The 21,808-nt window shown below is 39.0% G+C and overlaps 2 protein-coding genes and 1 long non-coding RNA gene across 3 annotated transcripts; 2 read left to right on the top strand and 1 right to left on the bottom strand.

Annotated features, from left to right (window-relative positions):
- Positions 1-6,191: 6,191 nt before the first annotated feature.
- LOC130951759 (LEAF RUST 10 DISEASE-RESISTANCE LOCUS RECEPTOR-LIKE PROTEIN KINASE-like 2.1) lies at positions 6,192-9,301 on the top strand. Its single transcript, XM_057880477.1, has 3 exons — positions 6,192-7,241; positions 7,563-7,610; positions 7,945-9,301. Exons 1-3 carry the CDS (start codon positions 6,458-6,460, stop codon positions 8,991-8,993), a joined length of 1,881 nt encoding a protein of 626 aa, XP_057736460.1. The 5' UTR covers positions 6,192-6,457; the 3' UTR covers positions 8,994-9,301.
- Positions 9,302-10,977: 1,676 nt separating this feature from the next.
- On the top strand, positions 10,978-14,767 carry LOC130951763 (uncharacterized). The gene is made up of 3 exons (XR_009074086.1): positions 10,978-11,744; positions 11,832-11,981; positions 12,466-14,767. It is a non-coding gene; the product is annotated as an uncharacterized LOC130951763 (long non-coding RNA).
- Positions 14,768-14,931: 164 nt separating this feature from the next.
- Positions 14,932-17,430, bottom strand: LOC130950244 (rust resistance kinase Lr10-like). The gene is made up of 3 exons (XM_057878765.1): positions 17,377-17,430; positions 15,895-17,053; positions 14,932-15,439 (listed from the first exon to the last, which is right to left on the bottom strand). Exons 1-3 carry the CDS (start codon positions 17,428-17,430, stop codon positions 15,282-15,284), a joined length of 1,371 nt encoding a protein of 456 aa, XP_057734748.1. The 3' UTR covers positions 14,932-15,281.
- Positions 17,431-21,808: the final 4,378 nt, after the last annotated feature.

Raw genomic sequence — 21,808 nt, 5'->3', positions numbered from 1 at the left:
TAATTTTTTTATTTTTTATTTTTATATAGATTGTTCTATATCTTTAGTAGTAATGCCATTTTTTTTAATGGATATAAATAAATTAATAAAGTCTAAGTTATTTTCTCTTTTTATTTTTATTTTTATTCATATTATATAAATCAACAGTTATTTTATACATTTTTTATCTTTTCTCATATAATTTTATATCTTTCATTTTTTTTCTATTTTTACTAATATTTTACACAAATATTTAAAAAATTTGGTCTACGTGGCACTTGCAAATAAAACTATAATGTTTTCAAAATTCATAGAGGTAGAAGGAGAAAACCAAAATGGTTTAGGTGGCACTTGCAACAGGGAGTGGATCCTCTCCAGTGAATAAAAAACTGGATGGTGTGCAGTGTTTAATCTAACCATTCATCACTCTCTCTTTCTTATTTATTTCTGGTCCCACTTACAAAATCAAAGATGAGAGATCACACTGTATTTTGTCAAGTGTTAAAAAAACTGGAGAGGATCCATTTCCCTTGCAACAACTCGGCTCTTCTTTAAAGCATTTCCACCACTTTAGTGATTGATGCTAGAGTTGAAGGGATGGCTTGAATGTACCATAAATTTATGACTTGATTTAGTAAATTTTTTTCAAAAAGTGTTCATATTTTTAAAAGTATAAATATTTTGTTTTGTATTTGATAAATTAAAAGGTTTATGTATGATTTGGATGAATTTTGTGAAAAATAGATTAAGTGAAAAATGGTTAAGACAAGTGATTCGGGATAAGTAAACTTGTGAGGAAAACATTTTTATTGATGACCAATAAGCAATACAAGAACTAATGATGAGAAATAGAGGTTAAGAACAAGTGTTGAGACCTCCACTGATATCACAAAATGATGAATAAACTTTGTTTAAAATGGACAGAAGTTGATTAATTGTTGTCGAATATTCTGGTAGAACACCTAAAGGCTAATTTTGCTTGTGGACTTAATGAATAAATTGAAGAACAGCGAGAGAAATTTGAGGATAAAAAAAGATGGATTGTTTGAGCTTCTAAGTTTCAGAAAATCAAAAGTCCCCAGAAGTTCTCCTTAAAGAAGTAGCTTGAGATCCTTTTATAGTGTAAAACCATTTTGAGGAGAAAATCTATTGTCCAATGATTATAGTTTGATATTTGACCTATTCCTTTTACCCTAAATATTTTTTAGGTATTTCCATCCCTTCAAGTCTTTTCAACTAGAAATGGAAGAAGTTGATTTTCACAAATTCAACTAAAGCTCATGACATGTGACATTAGTGAAGGAACATCTAATTTAGTTTTCTTTTAACTAGATGACACTCTTTACACTCCAAATCCAACTAATTCACTTCCACTAATTTAGTTCACATTGAAGATAAATTCAACTTCTTAAGGTGCTCTTTTGAACTCCATCTTTTTACCAAATACCTTTAGGAGGAACTTGACTCTTTTTTTACCATATTTTTAGGTCATTTAAAAAAATTATTTATATACAAAAAAATTCATATTTCTAGTATACAATCAATGTGCTTGTATTTAGAGTTTTGAAAAACTATAGATGTTCTTGGTTTTTCAAAATATCACAGTCTGATTAACTGGACCAGTGAGTTAATTATTAGACTAATCTAACTTGGTTAAACTAAAGATGCTTTTGAAAGCACTTATGGATAAAAATAGGTCAGATGATCTGTCAACGACTTGCAACCTGATCTGACCTGTTATAAAATAGACATAGATTTAAACTCTTGTAAAAATCTTAATATGTTAATAGACCAAACTCACTAATTAATTTTATTGGTCTATCAGACCTGTCTGAATCTATTAAAATATAATAAATATATAAATAATTTTTTATTATTAACAAAATTATTAAATATTTTAAATTTATTATATTTTATTATAAATTCTTTTGTATATTTTAAAATTTTTTATATATATTACATATGAATATTTTTATTAAAAGATAGTTTTTTTAAATAATATTTTTAAATATTTTTATTTTGTAAAAAAAATATGTTAGGCCTTTTAATAGGCTTCAGACCAGAACAGACTTAGTACTTAAAAAAAAATTTATAACAAGCTACAAGCTAGACTCAAGCCAATTAACTACATGACAGGAAATGGTCTATGAATTTCAAAGCATACTTTGGTTATTCCTTGTCTTGGTAACTGGAAGTTAAAATTCAATTTGGTTTAATTACATTAAAAACTTCACATGTTACTACACTCCTTGGTAACTATAACTCTAAATTCAATTGAGTTTAATTTACACTTAAAGCTTCTGCCAAAAGTTTCTTTCTTCTCTCTCCTCTCTTCTTCGGTCACGTCAATCACTCAAAGAAAAAGATAGAAGAAAAATGAAAACCACACAGAAAAGCCTGTGAAAAGAGACTAAGAAAAATGCCACACAGAAAAGCTTGTGAAAAGAGGCTAAGAAAGAAAGAAAGATTTTTTTCACAGAAAAAAATTTTGCAAAAAAAAAAAGGCCAAAAGATTTCTTTGTCATGAAAGGAAAGAAAAGCTTCGGTTAGGAAGCAAATATTTTTTGGTAAAGGAACAACAGAAAGTTTATTTTCATTTTTGTGAAGAGGAAAGGCTCAGAGTCTCAAGCTGAAAGAAGCGAAAATGGAAATCATGAAGCTGTCCTAAATAAGATGCTCATCAACGTTCAAAATCAAATCTTGGGGTCAAAGTCAAGATTAAGGGTCCAGATTAAAGAAGTTTTAAAAAAACGGATGAGAGAGATGAGGTAAGCTTGCATGCATCAGCCTCGGTCCTCTCAAACTTTTCTGATGAAGCCGCTGCTACTCTTAAGTAGGAGAAGAAAGTGCTGGATTGGTTGAACCAGATTTCAACTTTAAAAGTTTCACCCTTCTATATAAAGGGTGAACGACCAAGAGTTGAGATAAGGAGAGTAAGTGAAAAAGCACAGAGTTCTCATAGTTACTCAGAAGCTACTTGAGTTCTTCTCCTTCAATGGTATTCATTTTGTTTTCTCAAAGGCAAACATAGTGAGATTTGTAAGAAAAAACTAGTGAGAGAAAAAAGACACTGAACAATATTAGAGAAAAAGCCATAAATGTCTCAAAGTTTCTTTGTACATCTTTCTGTTGTGTGTCATGATCCTGTGGAGATTTCCTTACAAATTGGGTTAGTACTTTGTTGTTGAAAGCTGAGTTTGAGTCCAAGTCAAATTCAGATTGGGGTTTGAATATGGATTTGTCCCAGATGGGATTAGGTAGATCCTAAGGAAGAATTGGTGTTTGTAATCTTGAAAAAGATAGTGAAATTCCATCATTATTGTGATGGAGACTGAATGTAGGCTACATTGCACCTAGTAGCTGAACCAAAATATATCTGATGTCAATTCTTCTTCTCTGCTTCTTTATTATTTCTGGTTCTCAGGAAACATAATGAAAAATGTCTCTCAACTTGTTACGAGACAAAACAAAAATATCTCTTATCCTGTTACGAGACAAAAGTTAATATCTCCTGAAATTTGTTGAAAAAGTAAAAATAATATTCTGCGAAAAAGGAAGCTAAGATTCAACCCTTCTTCTCTTAGTCATTGATTACCATCAAACCTCATACATTAATTAATATTTAAATTTAATTCTTACATTAATATTTATTATAGTATTTTTAAATTTTAAAAATTATTTTACCAAACATACTTATTATTATTATTTGTGTTTATTAAAAATTATTTTTAATTTAATTCATAAATTATAAATACTATAACTTTAAAAAAGTAAAAATTATTTTATCAAATTGCTTACTATTATCGTCTTTCTTACCATCTCATTTTCACACTCATTTCTTATACTTCGCAAATCAAGGCGATTATATATCCAACGAGGGAAATACAACTCATTAGATGCATCAACTTCAATTTTGATATTCCTTTTTCGTCCAATCATCTCTAAAATCATCATTTCATAACCTATAAACATCTTATTTGTGAGATACTGTACTAAAATTCTTAAAATATATCTCTAGAACAATATAGTCTGTAGTTCCTCTAGCACCAAATATTAATACAATAGTTTTTTTAAGACAGAAATTTTTATCTAATAAAATATTATGAGGCTTCATGTCAAAATGTAAGATTCTAATATTCCAGCCTGTGTGCAAATATTTAAATGCTCAAGCAACACTAATTGTAATATCATATAAAATTTGGTAATTTAATTGGTGATTTCATATCATAGTATTTTTTTCATAAATTAACTTTTCAAGCGATCCATTAGTCATAAATTCATAAACCAAAGCTCTTTTGGAACCTTGGAAGCAGAAGCCAAGAAGAGCAACAATGTTAACATGAGAAGTTCTGAGCAATGCCAATTACAATCTTATACATTGTTTTCCTTTTGCATGTCAAGTGTGGATTGAAGTTTTTTAATCTCTGCCTAAGTGCCTATAACTTGCACGGCCAAATATTTAAAAAGCCGGTAAGGCCAACAGCCCTGTAAGGCCTAAGAGCCTAGGGCCAGCCCACGGGTCACATCTTTTTTAAAAGCTAATTTTCTCTTTTAGCCCACTTCAACCTAATCAATCTTTATTAAGGAACAAAGAAAACTATTTTTTTTTTGTCGTGGACTGGACAACTCCCAATCCTAGTTTAGTTGATAACAGTGTAACACACAGCACACAAGTTCTAGTAGCTAGAAAGAAAATCCCCCCCCCCCCCCCCCCAAAAAAACCACACAATTCCAGTAACAAATAACTCCACAAAATTCACAAAAATGGTGTCTCTCGGTTTCCCACAGTTCCACTTCGATCTATTTCTGATAATTTCAGGTTTGGGAGTGATATCCAGTTATCCACCGTTGAATCAAAGACACATCATGGTGACGCACAAGTTCTAAAGGAACTGAAGAACAAAATCGACCTTTATTCTCTGGCTCCAGGTTCATGCGTAAGCTCATGGAACTTCATCGTGGACCCATGTGACAACCTCTTCACCTAAAAGTACTCTGGAATTGGTCAACCAAGGCTTGGTTTCTACAATATATTTAATAAGGGGGACAAGGGACAATATAGTTGGCACTGGTCGGGCCAGCCAATAGTTAAGCTACAAAATGAATAGGTGTGGTTGAATGGTCATCTTCACTTTAATTGTTTGATTCATGTACATCTCAGTTCAATATTTTGAATCTAAAAGCAAGCAAAATCATTTAGAGAAAATACGAGGCCCAAAACACGGGGAAGAAGTATCAATCTCTGTTGACTAGGAACGACTTCGAAATTTAAAGTGCTACTGTTTTCTTTATTGTTTTCTATGGCTGAATAAAGCTAAGTACTGGTTACAGTTGCTCCATCTAGAATTACCACGGAGGAGACAAAATGAGAACAACATCAGAACATACAATTCATCTACATAAAACATATGCTATAAATAAATATTTTAGATAACTGCTAAAAACTAAAGGTGAAGACAACATGTGAGTTTCCACTAAAACTGAGATTCATCCCATGATTTCATTGGTAATTTCGTATCATAGGGTTGCGACACATGAAGCATTTTCCTTTTCCAATTACCGTTACGAATAGTTGTGCCACTTTAAAGTTTAAACGTGACCGGGGGCCCTCTGAAGTGGGTACTCATCCAAAAACGCGCGTTCATAAAATGGAGCTGCTATGCTTAGAAGCAGATGCTTTAAGCAGAAGTGTATCAGGATCAACTCTTTTAAATTTCACCTCTCCTCTAAAACTACCAAAACGTACACAAGAACAATGATAAGGATGTAGCAATCATATATATTTTAAGATTTTATTCATCTTTCTTTTTAATGAAAAAGAAAATTTTTATTCTTATCTTTTACACTTGGAAAACTTTAGATTAAGCTAGGAAGTTCATAGTCACCAAATACAATATCCATGTGATAATGAAAATCTTGAAATTCCAAGCCACTAAATTAATGTTTAATTTGCTGCTCTTGTCTCCAATATTTCAATATTCAAGAATCAACATTATTGTGGCCGTGTTGTGTTCCATTACATGAAGTAATTAACATCCCCAGAGGAGGAAGAAAAGAGTCGGCCACTCGGGAATAGACAGCAAAAATGGAAAATTGGTCAAAGTTTCTCAAGTTGCGCATATTGGAACACGATGCAGGCTCCACACACGTATATGTAGGTAAACTTGGCCTCACCACATAACTATGTATTCAACTATTCATGATTCTCTTTTCAAAAAGTCCAAGGCAGCTGTATTTAATTTTCATATCATATGGCCTTCCTTTCCTTCTATTCAAATTAAATTAAAAGTTATGTCAGAGTCAGAATCATAGCCTCCAATATTGCTCTTGCAATTGCAGGTCAACCCCCCACCCCTCACATAATACAACTCTCTTCTCTCTTCTCTCTTCTCTCTTCTCAATGGTTCATACCCCTCCTCTCTAAAACAACCACCATCAACTAATTAATAACTAACTTTTTTGTTTCCGTATACAAGAAATGAACCAAGACATCATCACCTTCTTCTACTGTTGTGTTATCATTAACATCATCCTCTTGTGTGTGCTGAGCAGAACCACTTTGAGCAGTTATGTGGATCCACACTACCTGGCATGTGAACCCCAAATATGCGGCAACCAATCCATAAGATACCCCTTCTACATCCAAGGCAAGCAGCAACCTTTCTGTGGCTACCCTGGTTTTGCCATCTCTTGTGCTGATGGTATTCATGGCTTCCCAACTCTCAATCTCTCCAATACTTCTTACATCATCCATCAAATATTCTACCACAACGAATCACTCAGAGTCTCCAATGCTGCCTTCTCATCAAATACTTCTTGTATTTCTCCTACACACAACCTCACCCTTCCTCCAACCATGACCTTCAGTTTTCTTAATCGAAATCATAATAAGGACATCTTACTCTTCTTCGGATGTAATCTGTCCTCCATGCCCACAGAGTTGATGGATTACAGAATTGGGTGTTCTGGAGCGAGCAACAAAACGGGTGGTTCGGTTCTGGCATTGTATAAGGACGCTGTGAAGACAGTAACATCGGTCTCCGAGAGTTGCGGGAGTGGCGGAGAGGTGGTGGATGCGGTGGTGGAAGGGAGTGAAGGAGGGATGGAAGAGGAGCTGAGGAGAGGGTTCATGCTGAATTGGACAGCGAGTGATTGCAAGTTGTGCAATAGCACAGGAGGAAGGTGTGGCTTCAATTCAACTATATTCACTTTCCAGTGTTACTGCACTGAGAGTATTCATGCTTCCAAATGTGATATTACAGGTTTGTGTCTCTATCTCTTCTTTTGCTCACTATAATTATTTACTTGCTGTATCTTGAGTTTTCATTGTTAGTAGTTATAGCCATATTCCATTTGCTTAGAGACCCATATACAGGTTTGTGTCTCTCTTCTTACATCTGCAACGGAAGAGCTGGAGCATTGAAAAATGATATTTATACGTTTAAATGGATCTATGTGCATGTATCAGTCATTATATGCTTCCAATTTTATCTTGAGATCACTGATCTTTTCTGAGTTTCTGCTTCTTGTCGTTTGTTATTTGAAGCTAAATAGTGGCTTACTTTACAACTTCTGAGTTGCAGAACGTACAAGCAACGCTTCCATGAAGATTGGACTTGCACTTGGACTAGGTAACGGGATAGATCGTTCATCATTTTTTAGTAAGGGGTAGCTTGCATTCCATATAACAACAATATAATAATCGTCTAAGTTGTACCTTATCCGTGTGTGAAACATAATGAGTTCTTTTATCTGCAATGTTCTATGACCTCAAATTGCTATCGGTCTTATTATATTCTAAACCAAGAAGGTGGATCTCTCTCTCTCTCTGCTTTTTCTTGCATCTTAGGGATTATTGATCATTACTTTTTTGCCTCAAATGTATTAACTTAAAGATATCTAATATTAACTCTCTAATGTCTCAACATGGCATTCATTACTTTCTCAATTCGATGACCTCTGCAGCTGCTGCAGTTACTCTGCTGTTAGTAACGGTCACCCTCTACTACACACGATGGAAGAAACAAAACCTGAAACCCTTTCTGGTTGATGCCTTTTTGGAGAAACATGGCCCCCTTCAAATAAGGAGATATACTTATTCAGATATTAAGAAGGTGACCAACTCTTTCAGAGACAAACTAGGCCAAGGAGGATTTGGCAGTGTATACAAAGGACAATTGCAGGACGGACGCCATGTTGCAGTGAAGATCCTAAGTGAACTGAAAGGTGATGGTGAAGATTTCATCAATGAAGTTGCAAGTATGAGCAGAACTTCTCACGTTAACATTGTTGCTCTTCTTGGCTTCTGCTTTCAAGGTTCCAAACGAGCTTTGGTTTATGAATTTATGCCCAATGGGTCGCTTGAGAAGTTAATCTATGAAGAAAATACTGTGATAGGAGATCACCAATTGGATTGCCAAACTTTATATGATATTGCAATTGGTGTTGCTCGAGGACTTGAATATTTGCACACAGGCTGCAATACTAGAATCTTGCATTTTGACATAAAGCCTCATAACATTCTATTAGATGAAAATTTCTGCCCCAAAATTTCAGACTTTGGACTTGCAAAAGTTTGCACTAGAAAAGAAAGTATTGTATCAATATTTGGTGCTAGAGGAACTGCAGGCTATATTGCTCCAGAGGTATTTTCTAGGAATTTTGGTGCAGTATCTCACAAGTCAGATGTTTATAGTTATGGAATGATGGTTTTAGAAATGGTTGGACGAAGAAGGAATATCAAAGTTGAAGTTGATGCATCTAGTGAGTTATATTTCCCTCATTGGATATATAATCGCCTTGTGTCAAATCAAGAACTTGGTTTGCGAAGTATAACAAATGAGTGTGAAAATGAGATCGTAAAAAAGATGACTATAGTGAGCTTATGGTGCATTCAAGCCAATCCTTCAACTCGACCATCAATAAGTAAAGCGGTGGAAATGCTGGAAGGAAGAGCTGAATTGTTGCAAGTGCCACCTAAACCATTTTGGTTTTCTCCTTCAACATCTCCCTGAATTTTAAAAACGTCGTAGTTTTATGTGTTGCAGGCTTGTGATATGTTGCTTTTTTTTTTTGTCATATGTAACGTTCTTTTTCTTCTTATATAGTAATTTTCCGGGAGGTAGTAATTGTTTCCAGTTATTATAAACCAAACTCGAGATTTTAAGATCATGAGTGATAGTTGATTGATTTGTTTGCTAATGCTCTGGAACGATTTTAAGTCACATATCCGAAAGTTTGTAGAATTTACTTTAACTGCTCATAAAGTCTATGATTTGATATAACATATCAGTAATATGGCTAGCTAGCACCTTGTACCTGATATACTACTATAAGATGTATAGTATCCAATAGAAGTTTCATATATCTGTTAAGACTTTCTTTAAGTCTTCAAACTCCACAAAGAGAGGTGATATATTCTCTTAGAAGGATGAACAAGAATGGCAGTGTACCCTCTTGGTTACCACCAAATTCTGATGCACTGTCTTGACTAATAACATATAAACTACAATGGTTCAAAGTTCAGGGAGAGGTTGAAGGAGAAAACGAATATGGTTTAGGAGGCAATGGCAACAACTCATCTCTTCTTTCCAACATTTCCACCACCTTACTGATTGATGGTCGAGTTGAAGGGTTGGTTTGAATGCACCACAAGCTCATTATTGTCATCTTTCTAACCATCTCATTATCACATTCATTTCTTATATTTTGCAGACCAAGCTCTTGATTCGACACAAGTCTATTGTATATCAAATAAGGAAAAAATATCTCACTCAATGCATCAACTTCAGCATTGATATTCTTTCTTCTTCCAACCATTTCTAAGACCATCATTCCGTAACTGTAGACATCCGACTAATGTGATACTGCACCAAACTTTCTGGAAAATACCTCCGGGGCAATATAACCTGCAGTTCCTCTAGCACCAAATATAGATACAATACCTTCTTTTCTAGTGCAAACTTTTTCAAGTCCAAAGTCTGAAATTTTGGGGCAGAATTTTTCATCTAATAGAATGTTACGAGGCTTTATGTCAAAATGCAAGATTCTAGTATTGCAGCCTGTGTATGCAAATATTCAAGTCCTCGAACAACACCAATTGCAATATCATATAAAGTTAATGAGCCGAACCGTGAGCCAAGCTCAATTTTTGTGAGCCGAGTTTGAGCTTTGGTTTAGCTCGGCTCAGCTCGGCTCACTTCCAGCCCTAGTCCTAGTCCCATCTTCACGATCCAACTAATATGACCTGCGTCTAGCTAGTTGAAAATGACGCAATTATTTATTCAGACACAAATGAGAAGGGGTCGCTACTATTTGTTTCGTCTTTTAATGCAAAATGAAACCTGGAACATGCTGCTAAAGACCTTGGCCACTGTAAGTGAGGAGAATCTCCGTCACTTGGAAGGCCATCATAGTAGATGTGGTAGTTAGGGCAGTTTGTATAGTTAAAAAATGACTGAGGAAGGGTCAGATTATTGTGAGGGCATCTGAATATTGTTGTATTGAATTTGGCGTATGCATAACCTAAGGGAGAGCTGGGCATGTGAGGTAAACTCAAATTGTTGCTGAAAGCTATGCAACGCTGCGCTTGAATTGGGCTTTCAAAGAGTTACGTAGAAGCACATCGGTGATCGCTATGGTATGAGACTCTATGTATACAACAACAAACCTTCCATTTGGTTTGTTGTTTTATACTATGTGTTGAATTTGAAGAACTAAATCAATTGATGATTAACTAACGTTATTATTGGAGTTGAAAGATAAATTGTATGTATGATTAGTTTGTTAATTGTACAGGAAATTAAACTAATCAATACTGGCCTAATAAGCAAGCTAACAAAGCCCAACAATGATTCAAATTCATGATCGATCATCATTTATAATTCAAAGAAAGTGTTACTGATCTCCAAACACAACGAAGAAGGAAAGAATTCTGGCTGGCCTAAAAACAAGTATATCACTCATTTGATGACTAACTAAGAAATGAAAATCTATACTTGACAAAAAAAAGAAATGAAAATCTATTTCTATCTGAACCAAATCAAACCACCAAACCAAACTCTCTATTCTCTCTTTTCTCTACTCTTACAAAGCTATCTGTAATGTCCCAAGTCTTTTTTACTACCGTACCCTCTAATTTTATCAAAATTCCTAAATTATCCTTATTCCTTCTTCCCAACCCTAACTCTAATTTTTGTCCATACTTAACCTCTTCTAACACACACACAGCTGAGAAGGAAAGAAGGGAAAACAGAGAGGGGAAACTGAGGGGGAGAAGAAAGGAAGAAGAGGGGGAAGGAGGACGACGCCGGTTAGGGCCACACTGTTGTTGCTGTCGTCATGGTGGCTGCGTGAGGAAGACCGTCGCCGTGGCTGAGGGGAGCCCGAGGAGAGAGAAGAGAACGCACGGGGAAGAGAGAGCCATGACGAAAGAGGAGGGAGGTTTCGTCGCCGTCACTGCCGGAGCCTAGCCGCCGCCGTTGAAGCTAGCTTCGCCGTCATCAAACCACTGTGCCACCGAGGAGGCCGGAGAGAGAGAGAGAGAGAGAGGGACTTTGCGAAGGGGAAAGGAGAACGTGGCAGAGCTTGTCGCCGGGAAAAGGGGTACCGGTGGTGCATGTTGTCGCTGCTGCTGTCGTTGCTAGGGAAGGAGGTCACCGTCGAGTTGCACGCGGCTGCTGGCAAAGTTGCCTCTGCTTCCGGTTTAAGCATCCTACCGGAGCTTATGTTGCCGTTACTGTTGAAGTGCCTTTATTCTGTTCTAGGTCATTTCCTTTAACTTGCCTCGTTTTCACTTTTGCTCTGCTACTATTCCATTTATGCTACCTTGTTTCCGTTCTGTTCTGTTTCAGCCGCTATAGGTGTGATTATTGCAATGTTGCTGCGGGATTAGTCCGAGTTGTTGCCATCACTGTGTTCTTTCCATCTATCCTATTCCAACCATCCTCATCTTTTAATTTGGCATTCCGGATTTGGTCTTTTCGGTCCTTCAGGACCAAGTTGTGAGTAGGCTTTACATTTATAATTATTTGGCTTTACATCTATAATTATTTTGATATATGCTGCTTGAATTTATGACTATACTTACAAGTTATTAACAAAGGATTTGAATTTGATTTTAATAATGGATTTATTTGAACTAAATATTATTTTTGTGAAATTCGAATTTTTAATCTGTACATGAGACTATATACATGTTTGATGAAGTTTTGTATTATTTTAGAATATTCAATTTTATTGAATATGTGTTTTTGAAACATTAAAGTATTGTAAATACTCACTCATATACTATGAATTTGTAAAGTATATTGACATTTCATATGATTGAAAAGGATTTTTGATAAGAGAGTATTATTTGATTTGATTCGATACCTTATATATTTAAAAGATCAAAGATTTGTTGTATTTGAAATTATATGTTTTGAATTGGTTTGGGAGGCTTGTATTAGAAAACCGTAGTTAACGGCGGTTATGACTTTAACCTAGATGCATCTGGCTCAGACCTCAGCTAGCAGGGGCGTTGCTAGCCTAACGTGTAGGCCACACGTTGGATCTGTTATTCCGTACGGACACGCTAGAGGAAAGGGCTACCCTTAGAGGTGGAGCCGCCCAAGTGTGGACTATTTGATTTGATTTCTGTATGAGAACTCCCTTATTGATTCACTTATTCATATAAATTATTATTTTCTAACTAAAATTATTTTCATAATAATGTTTAGATGGTCTCATGTGAATTATAGATGTACTGTCTAGTCACTGAGTTGCAAAACTCACCCCTTTTTCTTAAAAAATATTTTTTCAGAAAAAAGTATTTGATTATGTGAGCCTTTCTATTCAAGAGTAATGATCTGCAATGGGTTCTATTCCTTGTTGACTTCTTAGGCATCATCTGCTCCATATGTCACAGGCAGGATCCATTTATATTTATTTATTTTGTTTTTGTTCAATTATGAAATTATTCATTTTAGAAAGTTTAAATTTGTCAAAAATTATTTGTAACATTTTTATTTATCTTATATTCGAATCTGTTAGGCTTGCTAGGGAACTCTTTTTCCTGAGCGCCAGTCATGGCTCATTTTGGGCTGTGACACTATCTGTTGAATATTCAGTTTTCTCAATTTATCTTTCTTTGTTTCAATAAAAAAAAAAAAGCATTAATGTGAGGAATTAAGAAAAAGTTATTGAGTGAAAAAAGACAAAAAAAGTTAGACTTGGAGAAAAGTCAAATGTTTATTTCAGATATTCTTTGTATGTTTTTCTGTTTTGTATTCAAGATCATGAGGGGATTCTCTTATTAAATTGGATGAGCACTTAGTGGTTGCAAATCTAGAGAGTAAACCTAGTTAAATCTGGTTTGGATAGGAATTGGATTTATCCCAGATAGGATTGGGTTGAATTTTAGAAAAATTAGTGTTTATAATCTTTGAAATATAGTTGAAATTCCACCACTATTGTGGGAAATACTAGATATAAGTCACATTGCACTTGGCTGAACTAGGATATATGGTAGTGTGATTTTCTCTTTTCTACTCTCTGATTTTCTGCCATAAAAGATAAAACAAAATTGTCTCCTGAAATATCTGTACCTCTGTATTCACTGCTATCCTCAAGCTACAAAGTTGCTCTGTTCCAGAACGTTCGTGTAGAGACAAACTAAAATTGTCTACTGAATTTTTACTTAGCAATCTAAACAGCAACTATGTTCTCATTCAAATCAGAAGTTGAACCAAAAGAAGTCATAAATTCAACTCTCTTTTTTAGGTCATTCACAAACCTTCAATTGATATCAAAGCGCGATTGACCAATACTGTTAATTTAGACAGAGCATTAATGAAAACTCTCTTTTGTGACTGTGTCACCCAAGCGAGATTCTTTGCTCATTGGTGTGGGTGAATCGATAGAGACGATTACTCGCTAGCCTGATAGGTGCAATTGATGTGGGTGACATAGTGGGATAACTATGATCAGCTTCACTATGACTTGCTGGGTATTTAGATTGTTATCATGGCAGACGTGTATGGCCAAATGCCACAATGAGGGCGTTTTGAGTATGTGAAAGGGAACCTGATACTGCCAAGTTTCCCACACTCAAAAGAGGTTGGACACTTTTCACTGCTCTCAGCTATCACATGAACTACAAACACAAACTGACACATAGTCAGAGTTTTCAACAGAAAAAGGGGAGCCATTTGGAAAGTAGGCAAGATACTATGAGGTCATTTAGTTGCAAGGATTGTGATGCATATACTTATTACATTACCTGGTGTTGGCTAAAAATAATTTAAATTTGATGATGAACAAGTCGAAGATATTTGTCTGAATTATGTTGAAAAAGTACTCAAGGTGATTGAAGAAAAATCATGGATGAGCAAGCTAGGTTAATCGAAGATGTATATCGAAAATGAGGATATGTAATCGAAGTAACCGGGAGACCAGTAATCGAGATAGTTGAAGACGGTTATCACACTATTGTTGTGGCGAGAACAGTTATGTTTAGTTCCTTTGTATGTGGAGCATGTGAAGGAATTTTGATTGGATGAAAATGACTATACATTGACATAGCTTTGAAAGAATAAGAGTTAGAATTTGTTTTCAAATAATATTCTCGTACATTCATATTTCCAGCGACTTTCTGAGTCTGCAAAGAACTTTCTTTTTTGTAAGATTCTTTCCATGTCTTTAATATTTCTTTTAAATTTCTTGTAATCTTTCTCTTTCTGTAAATTTACTTTTCTACAAAGTTTTTTCTTTTCTTTCTTTTAACATTGCTGCATTTGTATTTGAATTTCAAAGTCCTTTGATCCTATCGAAGGTGTTTTATTGTTTCTCTTTATTTTTGAAATCATTTTCTTTGTTTTAAGCAATTTCAGTTTTAAGTTTTTTATCTCCTTTTACATTTCAAATTTTTTCTTTTGCCATTCTAATCAAGTGATAGAATCTTTGGTGCACATTCAAAAATTGGTACTTATAATAGGAATAGGTTTCGCACACAGATTATTAGATATCAAACCAACCCAGATTTACTAAAGATTTGCATAATACCTGCATATATAGAAAGAATATTGTGATATCATGATTTGAGGTTGTTGACACGCCAAGTGGACTTGGAAATCAAACTTTTTCCTGGGTACAAGAATTCTACTTGATCCTCAACTGTTGTGGGACTACACACATATAATAATTTGAGACTAAAGGTGAGACTTATCATAGTTTCAGTTAACTTTTAATTTTGTAAGCATAGTAGCAAACACTTTATACAGGGTGACCAATAATACATGCTCTGGATCGAGTATATAGTAGCATTACTTCAAGAATTCTTTGCAATGCAATTCCGTTAAGCGTACGTGGATGTTGTAATCACTGTTGACTTGGAGCTGGTCTTTTATAGAGTAACATATTCCAATGTTTGTGGAATTTTGAATCCACCAGGACCACCCACTGAATTGAATAGTATTATTCTCTGTACACAATTAGCCTTTATTATTACTAGTGAGATCGAAAACTACTGCTGAATGAAGTCATCCATTAGTCAATAAGATATTTTAGTCTAACCTCACATACACGGCAAAGGATCGACAACTTATACATAGTAGTAACCCCGTCAGAGATCAGAAGTTTGCATTAATGTCATGAAAAAGAATTTGTTGTACCCCAGTTGAGGTAAATTGGGATGGAAAGTGCTCAAGTTATTGAGCTAAAGATCATAGAATATATGCAATTATACCCATTCTTAGCACCTTTGAAGATTTGACTCAACGAAAATCTTAACAAGTATAGTTTAGGTAGTAAATCACGGATACATGGTGCAGGCAGAAATAATCAGTAGTTATATATTAATTAGGTTGCACAATTAACTATTACTGATATAAGACTAGAGCAGGTAAAACAATTTCTACAAACTTTCAGATGTATTACTTGAGTAATTAATTGGCGATGTTGGAGAAGAACTGAAAAAGGGCCTAGGCGGCAATTCAAATGATTCCAAGCTTCCTTCAAGCATCTCCACCACCTTACTCATTGACGGACGGCACGAAGGATTAGTCTGTATGCACCACAAGCTCACCAATGTCATCTTTCTCACTATTTCCCTATCGCTTTCCTTTTTGATACACCGCAATCCTAACTCCTCATCTAGTTCAAGTCGCTTGTAAATCCAATGTGGAAAATACAGCTCACTAGAACGATCAACTTCCACATTTTTATTGTTTCTTCCTCCAACCATTTCTAAAACCATCATTCCATAACTATAAACATCTGCCTTGTGAGATATTCCACCAAAATTCCTTGAAAACAACTCTGGAGCAATAAATCCAATAGTTCCTCTTGCATACGACATGGAAACAATACTCTCTTTTCTTGGACATATCTTAGCGAGTCCAAAATCTGAAATCTTTGGACAAAAATCCTTGTCGAGTAGTATGTTATGAGGCTTTATGTCAAAATGCAAGATTCTGGTATTGCAGCCTCGATGCAAATAATTTAATCCACGCGCTACACCAACTGCAATGTCATAGAGACTTCTGGAATCCAATTGGCGACCAACTGTAGTTGAATTTTCCTCACATGTGAACTTTTCAAGGGATCCATTAGGCATAAATTCATAGATTAGAGCTCTTTTGGAACCTTGAAAACAAAATCCCACAAGACTAACAATGTTAACATGAGATGTCCTACTAATACTTGCAACTTCATTGATAAATTCCTCGGCAGTTCCCTTCACTTCACTTAAAACCTTAACAGCAATAAGACTCCCATCTTGTAGCTTTCCTTTATACACGGTGCCATATCCTCCCTGTCCCAATTTGACTTTGAAATCATCAGTGAATTTTTTTATCTCAGAATATTTGTACCGTCTGGTTGGATGAGAACCGTGTTGCTTCAAAAAGGATTCAATGATTATTTCACCGGTTGATCGAGTTCTATTCCAAAAGCAACATATAGTAAGGGTGAAAAGCTTTCTCCTTAAGCAGCAAACGGACAGCAACAGCAACGCAGCAACAATGGATAAAGCTGCTAATATAGTAAGCAATAATTTCAATGTATAAGAAAGCAGGCAAAGTATTTGATGAGATTGCTAGTATAGTAAGTATATGAATTTTCAGGTTCAAAATAAATGCAATTGTTTTGTCATGTCAATATTATATATTGTTACGGTCTGGCCCAAACCACGCACGGGTCGACCCGACCCATTGGGGACTCGACCCGAGCGATCGAACCCTTAGCGCCTGCCACGGCATCTGGACACGCGTCCTCATCATTCCCCTAACACAGCTGGGAGGAACCTTCGCGGAAAGTGGGTTCGTCCCTTCAGGGCCCACCTCTGACACAGTATAAATAGGGAAGGACCTGTCCTTCCCCAAAGTACGTCATATCCTTTCACCTCACTATTCTGCTCGCCTGCACATCGCTGACTTGAGCGTCGGAGTGTCCTTGCAGGTGGCACCCCCCCATCCTTTCTCCAAGACAAGTGCTCGGCTACTCGGCAAGCCCGCGACCAGTGCAACCAAAGCTAAGGCGTCCTCACTCCCTCACCTGCTCACCCGATCTGTCCGGAACCCGACTACCGAACATTGGCGCCGTCTGTGGGGACTACTGCCTAAATGGAAGTCGTGCTGGGTCCCGGTGACCAAGCTCGAGCAGCCGGAGCGGAGGGGGCAGCCTCCGTCGCCTCGCTAAGGGGGCGGCGGAGGTCCCCCCAACAACACACGAGAACACGACCATTCGGGGGAACGGGCGGAGACAGCGCCATAATAATGCAGGAACTACGCCACAGGGTCCAGAACCTAGAACGACAGCTGGCCGACCGGGAGCGGGATGGACAGTCTACCGATCCGAGCTATACCCCGTCTCCCGGGAGCGAGGAGGAAGACTCTCACCGAAGCCGCCCGCGGCGTACATCCGCATCCCGGACGGAAGCGGAGAGCACGCGGGAGGAGTCACCCATTCTGAGGAGACGAAATGACACAATCATCTACTCTCGCGGCAGACCAACCCGCCGAGCGGCAAGAGGTCGCGAAGACGGGGAAGGGAGATCCGAGAGAACACGACAACCTGTGATAATGGGCGTCACCCCGTTCCACCGATCTATCCTCGAGGTCCGGTTGCCGAAACACTTCGACAAACCAACGGACATGAGGTACGACGGAACTCAAGACCCTCTAGAACACCTCACGGCCTTTGAGGCCAGGATGAATCTGGAGGGAGTGGGGGACGAAGTAAGATGCCCCGCCTTCCCGGTAACCTTAGCAGGGCCAGCGATCAGATGGTTTAACGGCCTCCCACAAGGTTCCATCTACAGTTTCTCGGACATCAGCCGTGCATTCCTGGCCCAATTTACAACGCGGATAGCAAAGGCCAAGCACCCTATCAACCTTCTAGGGGTAACCCAGAGACAAGGAGAGCCGACCAGGAGGTACTTAGATCGGTTCAACGACGAATGCTTGGAAATCGACGGCTTAACCGACTCGGTGGCCAGTCTTTGCCTGACAAACGGCCTCCTCAACGAGAACTTCCGAAAACACCTTACCACGAAACCGGTTTGGACAATGCATGAAATCCAGACGGTGGCCAAGGAGTACATAAACGACGAGGAAGTCAGCCGAGTTGTGGCTGCCAACAAACGGCAGCCCAGCTACAATCAAGCCCGGCAACAGGGCAATGGGGAAAGACCAAAGGGACAAACCAGAGAAGAGGCGCTGAGTAAGGCACCAAGGACATTCCCCCGAGTCGGGAAATTCACCAACTACACTCCGCTTAATCTCCCCATCGTGGAAGTCTACCAACAAATAGCCGAGAAAGGAATCCTGCCGAAGCCCCGACCACTCAAAGACCGCACCGGAGGGAACAAGAACCTTTATTGTGATTACCACAAGGGTCACGGTCACCTAACGCAGGATTGTTTCGACTTGAAGGATGCATTGGAACAAGCGATAAGGGAAGGTAAACTGGCGGCCTTCTCCCACCTGATCAGAGAGCCAAGGAGGCGCTACCGCGACCAAGACGAGGAAGGCAAAACCCGTTCGGCAAAAAGGCGACAAGAGCCAGAAAGCGGAGAACACGGCCTCACGGTGATAAACGTAGTGACGGCCAAAAACGCCGCGCCAAGATCCAAATCCGCACATAAGAAGGATGCCAAGATATTGTCAATCTCCTCCTCGTCGACGCGAAGCTCCAAGAAGCCTCCATTCATTTCTTTCGGCCCAGAAGACCAATGGTTCGACGACGTCCCGGAAAACCCACCCATGGTCATAACGGCCAGAGTAGGGACCGGCCTCGTCAAGCGCATCCTTGTTGACACGGGAGCAGATTCAAACATCATGTTCCGCAACGTGTTCGATGCGCTGGGATTAAAAGACGCCGATCTGACGACTCACCAACACGGGGTGATAGGATTGGGCGACCACTTCATCAAACCGGATGGGATAATATCCTTGCCAATCTCAATAGGGCAGCCCCAGGGCAGGAGATCGGCAATGGCCGAGTTCGTGATCCTCAGAGACTCCACCGCCTATAATATCATTCTGGGAAGAAAAACGATCAATGATTTCGAAGCCATAATCAACACAAAGCTGCTGATCATGAAATTCGTTACCGATGATGGATCCATAGGATCCATGAGGGGAGACCTTGAGACGGCGGTCGCTTGCGACAATGCCAGTCTCTCCCTCAGAAAGAAGTCTAAGGAGGCGTCCGGTGTGTTCCTAGCCGACCTGGACGCCAGAATAGACGACAAGCCTAGACCGGAGCCAGAAGGGGATCTAGAGAAGTTCAGACTCGACGAAGAAGAGGGAAGGTTCACATTCGTTAACAAAAACCTCCCACACGAGTTGAAGGAACCTTTGGTCGAAATGATAAGAGCCAACAGTGACTTATTTGCTTGGACTCCAGCCGACATGCCGGGCATAGACCCAAAAATCATCTCGCACCATCTAGCCGTCAAGGCGGAAGCACGCCCGGTGGCCCAACGAAGGAGAAAGATGTCGGCGGAAAGAGCGGAGGAGGTGGCCAGGCAGACGGCCAACCTCCTAGAAGCAGGCTTCATACGGGAAGTGGATTACTCGACATGGCTCTCAAATGTGGTGTTGGTAAAAAAGCACAACGGCAAGTGGAGAATGTGCGTGGACTATTCCGACCTCAACAAAGCATGTCCTAAGGATTGCTTCCCCCTCCCTAACATAGATGCACTCGTCGACGCTGCGGCAGGATACCGGTATCTAAGTTTCATGGATGCCTATTCCGGTTACAACCAGATACCGATGCACCGCCCAGACGAAGACAAGACGGCGTTCATAACGCCAGGAGGAACTTTCTGCTATAAGGTAATGCCGTTCGGCCTAAAAAATGCGGGGGCAACGTATCAGAGGCTGATGAACAGGATATTCCACGACCTCATAGGAAAGACAGTTGAAGTCTACGTGGATGACATCCTCGCAAAAACAACACGACCTGACGACCTTTTGAGTGACCTGGCGAGTGTATTCACATCCCTCCGACAACACGGTATGAGGCTAAATCCCCTCAAGTGTGCTTTCGCCATGGAAGCTGGAAAGTTTCTCGGGTTCATGATAACCCAAAGAGGGGTAGAAGCCAACCCGGAGAAGTGCCAGGCGATACTCCAAATGAAGAGCCCAGGCAGTATCAAGGAAGTCCAAAGGTTGGCAGGTCGGCTGACTTCGTTGTCACGGTTTCTTGGAGCATCGGCAACAAAGGCCTTACCATTCTTCAGTCTCATGAAGAAAGGGATAGCGTTCGAATGGACACCCGCATGCGAAGAAGCCTTTCAACACTTTAAAGAAATTCTGGCGACACCACCAGTCCTCGGTAAACCAAAACAAGGGGAGCCATTGTACCTGTACCTCGCCATAACAGGAGAAGCCTTGGCCTCAGTTTTAGTACGAGAAGAAGGAAGGACACAACAACCAATCTATTTTGTTAGCAGGGCCTTACAAGGGGCAGAGTTGAGATATAACAAATTGGAGAAGTTAGCCCTGGCACTCCTGACCTCTTCGAGAAGATTAAAGCAGTACTTCCAAAGCCACCGGATCGTCGTGAGAACAGATCAGGGGATCCGGCAAGTACTTCAAAAACCCGACTTGGCAGGAAGAATGATGACCTGGTCGATTGAGCTCTCTCAATACGACATACAATATGAACCCCGGCAGGCCATCAAAGCGCAGGCAATGGTGGATTTTCTAGTGGAAGTAGCGGGGGACCCAGCCGAAGACACGAACACACGGTGGAAGCTCCATGTAGACGGAGCCTCCAACCAGACGTTCGGGGGCGCCGGGGTTATCCTGGAAAGCCCAGCTGGAGTCGTATACGAGCAATCAATTAAGTTCAATTTTCCCGTCTCAAACAACCAAGCGGAGTACGAAGCCCTCATAGGAGGCCTAACCTTAGCATCAGAGGTCGGGGCAACGAGGTTGGAGATATGCAGCGATTCGCAAATCGTCACCTCCCAAGTAAACGGGAGCTATCAAGCTAGGGACTCGCTGCTACAGAAATACTTGGAAAAAGTCAAGGACTTGAGACGAAGGTTTGAAGAAGTCACGATCCAACACGTCCCGAGAGAAAAGAACACACGAGCAGACCTCTTGTCAAAGTTGGCTAGCACCAAACCGGGAGAGGGTAACCGGTCTCTAATCCAAGGAAAATTAAAAGAGCCAACGGTCACATTACACCTCTCGAAGCTAAGCCCCTCTTGGTTGGATCCCATTATCGACTTCCTAGAAAGCGGCAAGACTCCCGACGACGAAAAAGATGCCAAAAAGCTAAGAAGGGAAGCCGCCAGATACGCCATCATCCAGGGTCAACTTTTCAGGAAGGGATT

This window comes from Arachis stenosperma, chromosome 9, assembly GCF_014773155.1.
Source record: "Arachis stenosperma cultivar V10309 chromosome 9, arast.V10309.gnm1.PFL2, whole genome shotgun sequence".
Lineage (NCBI taxonomy): Eukaryota > Viridiplantae > Streptophyta > Magnoliopsida > Fabales > Fabaceae > Arachis > Arachis stenosperma.
The sequence above is the reverse complement of the archived record's forward strand: the minus strand, read 5'-3'. Positions and strand labels throughout refer to the sequence as shown.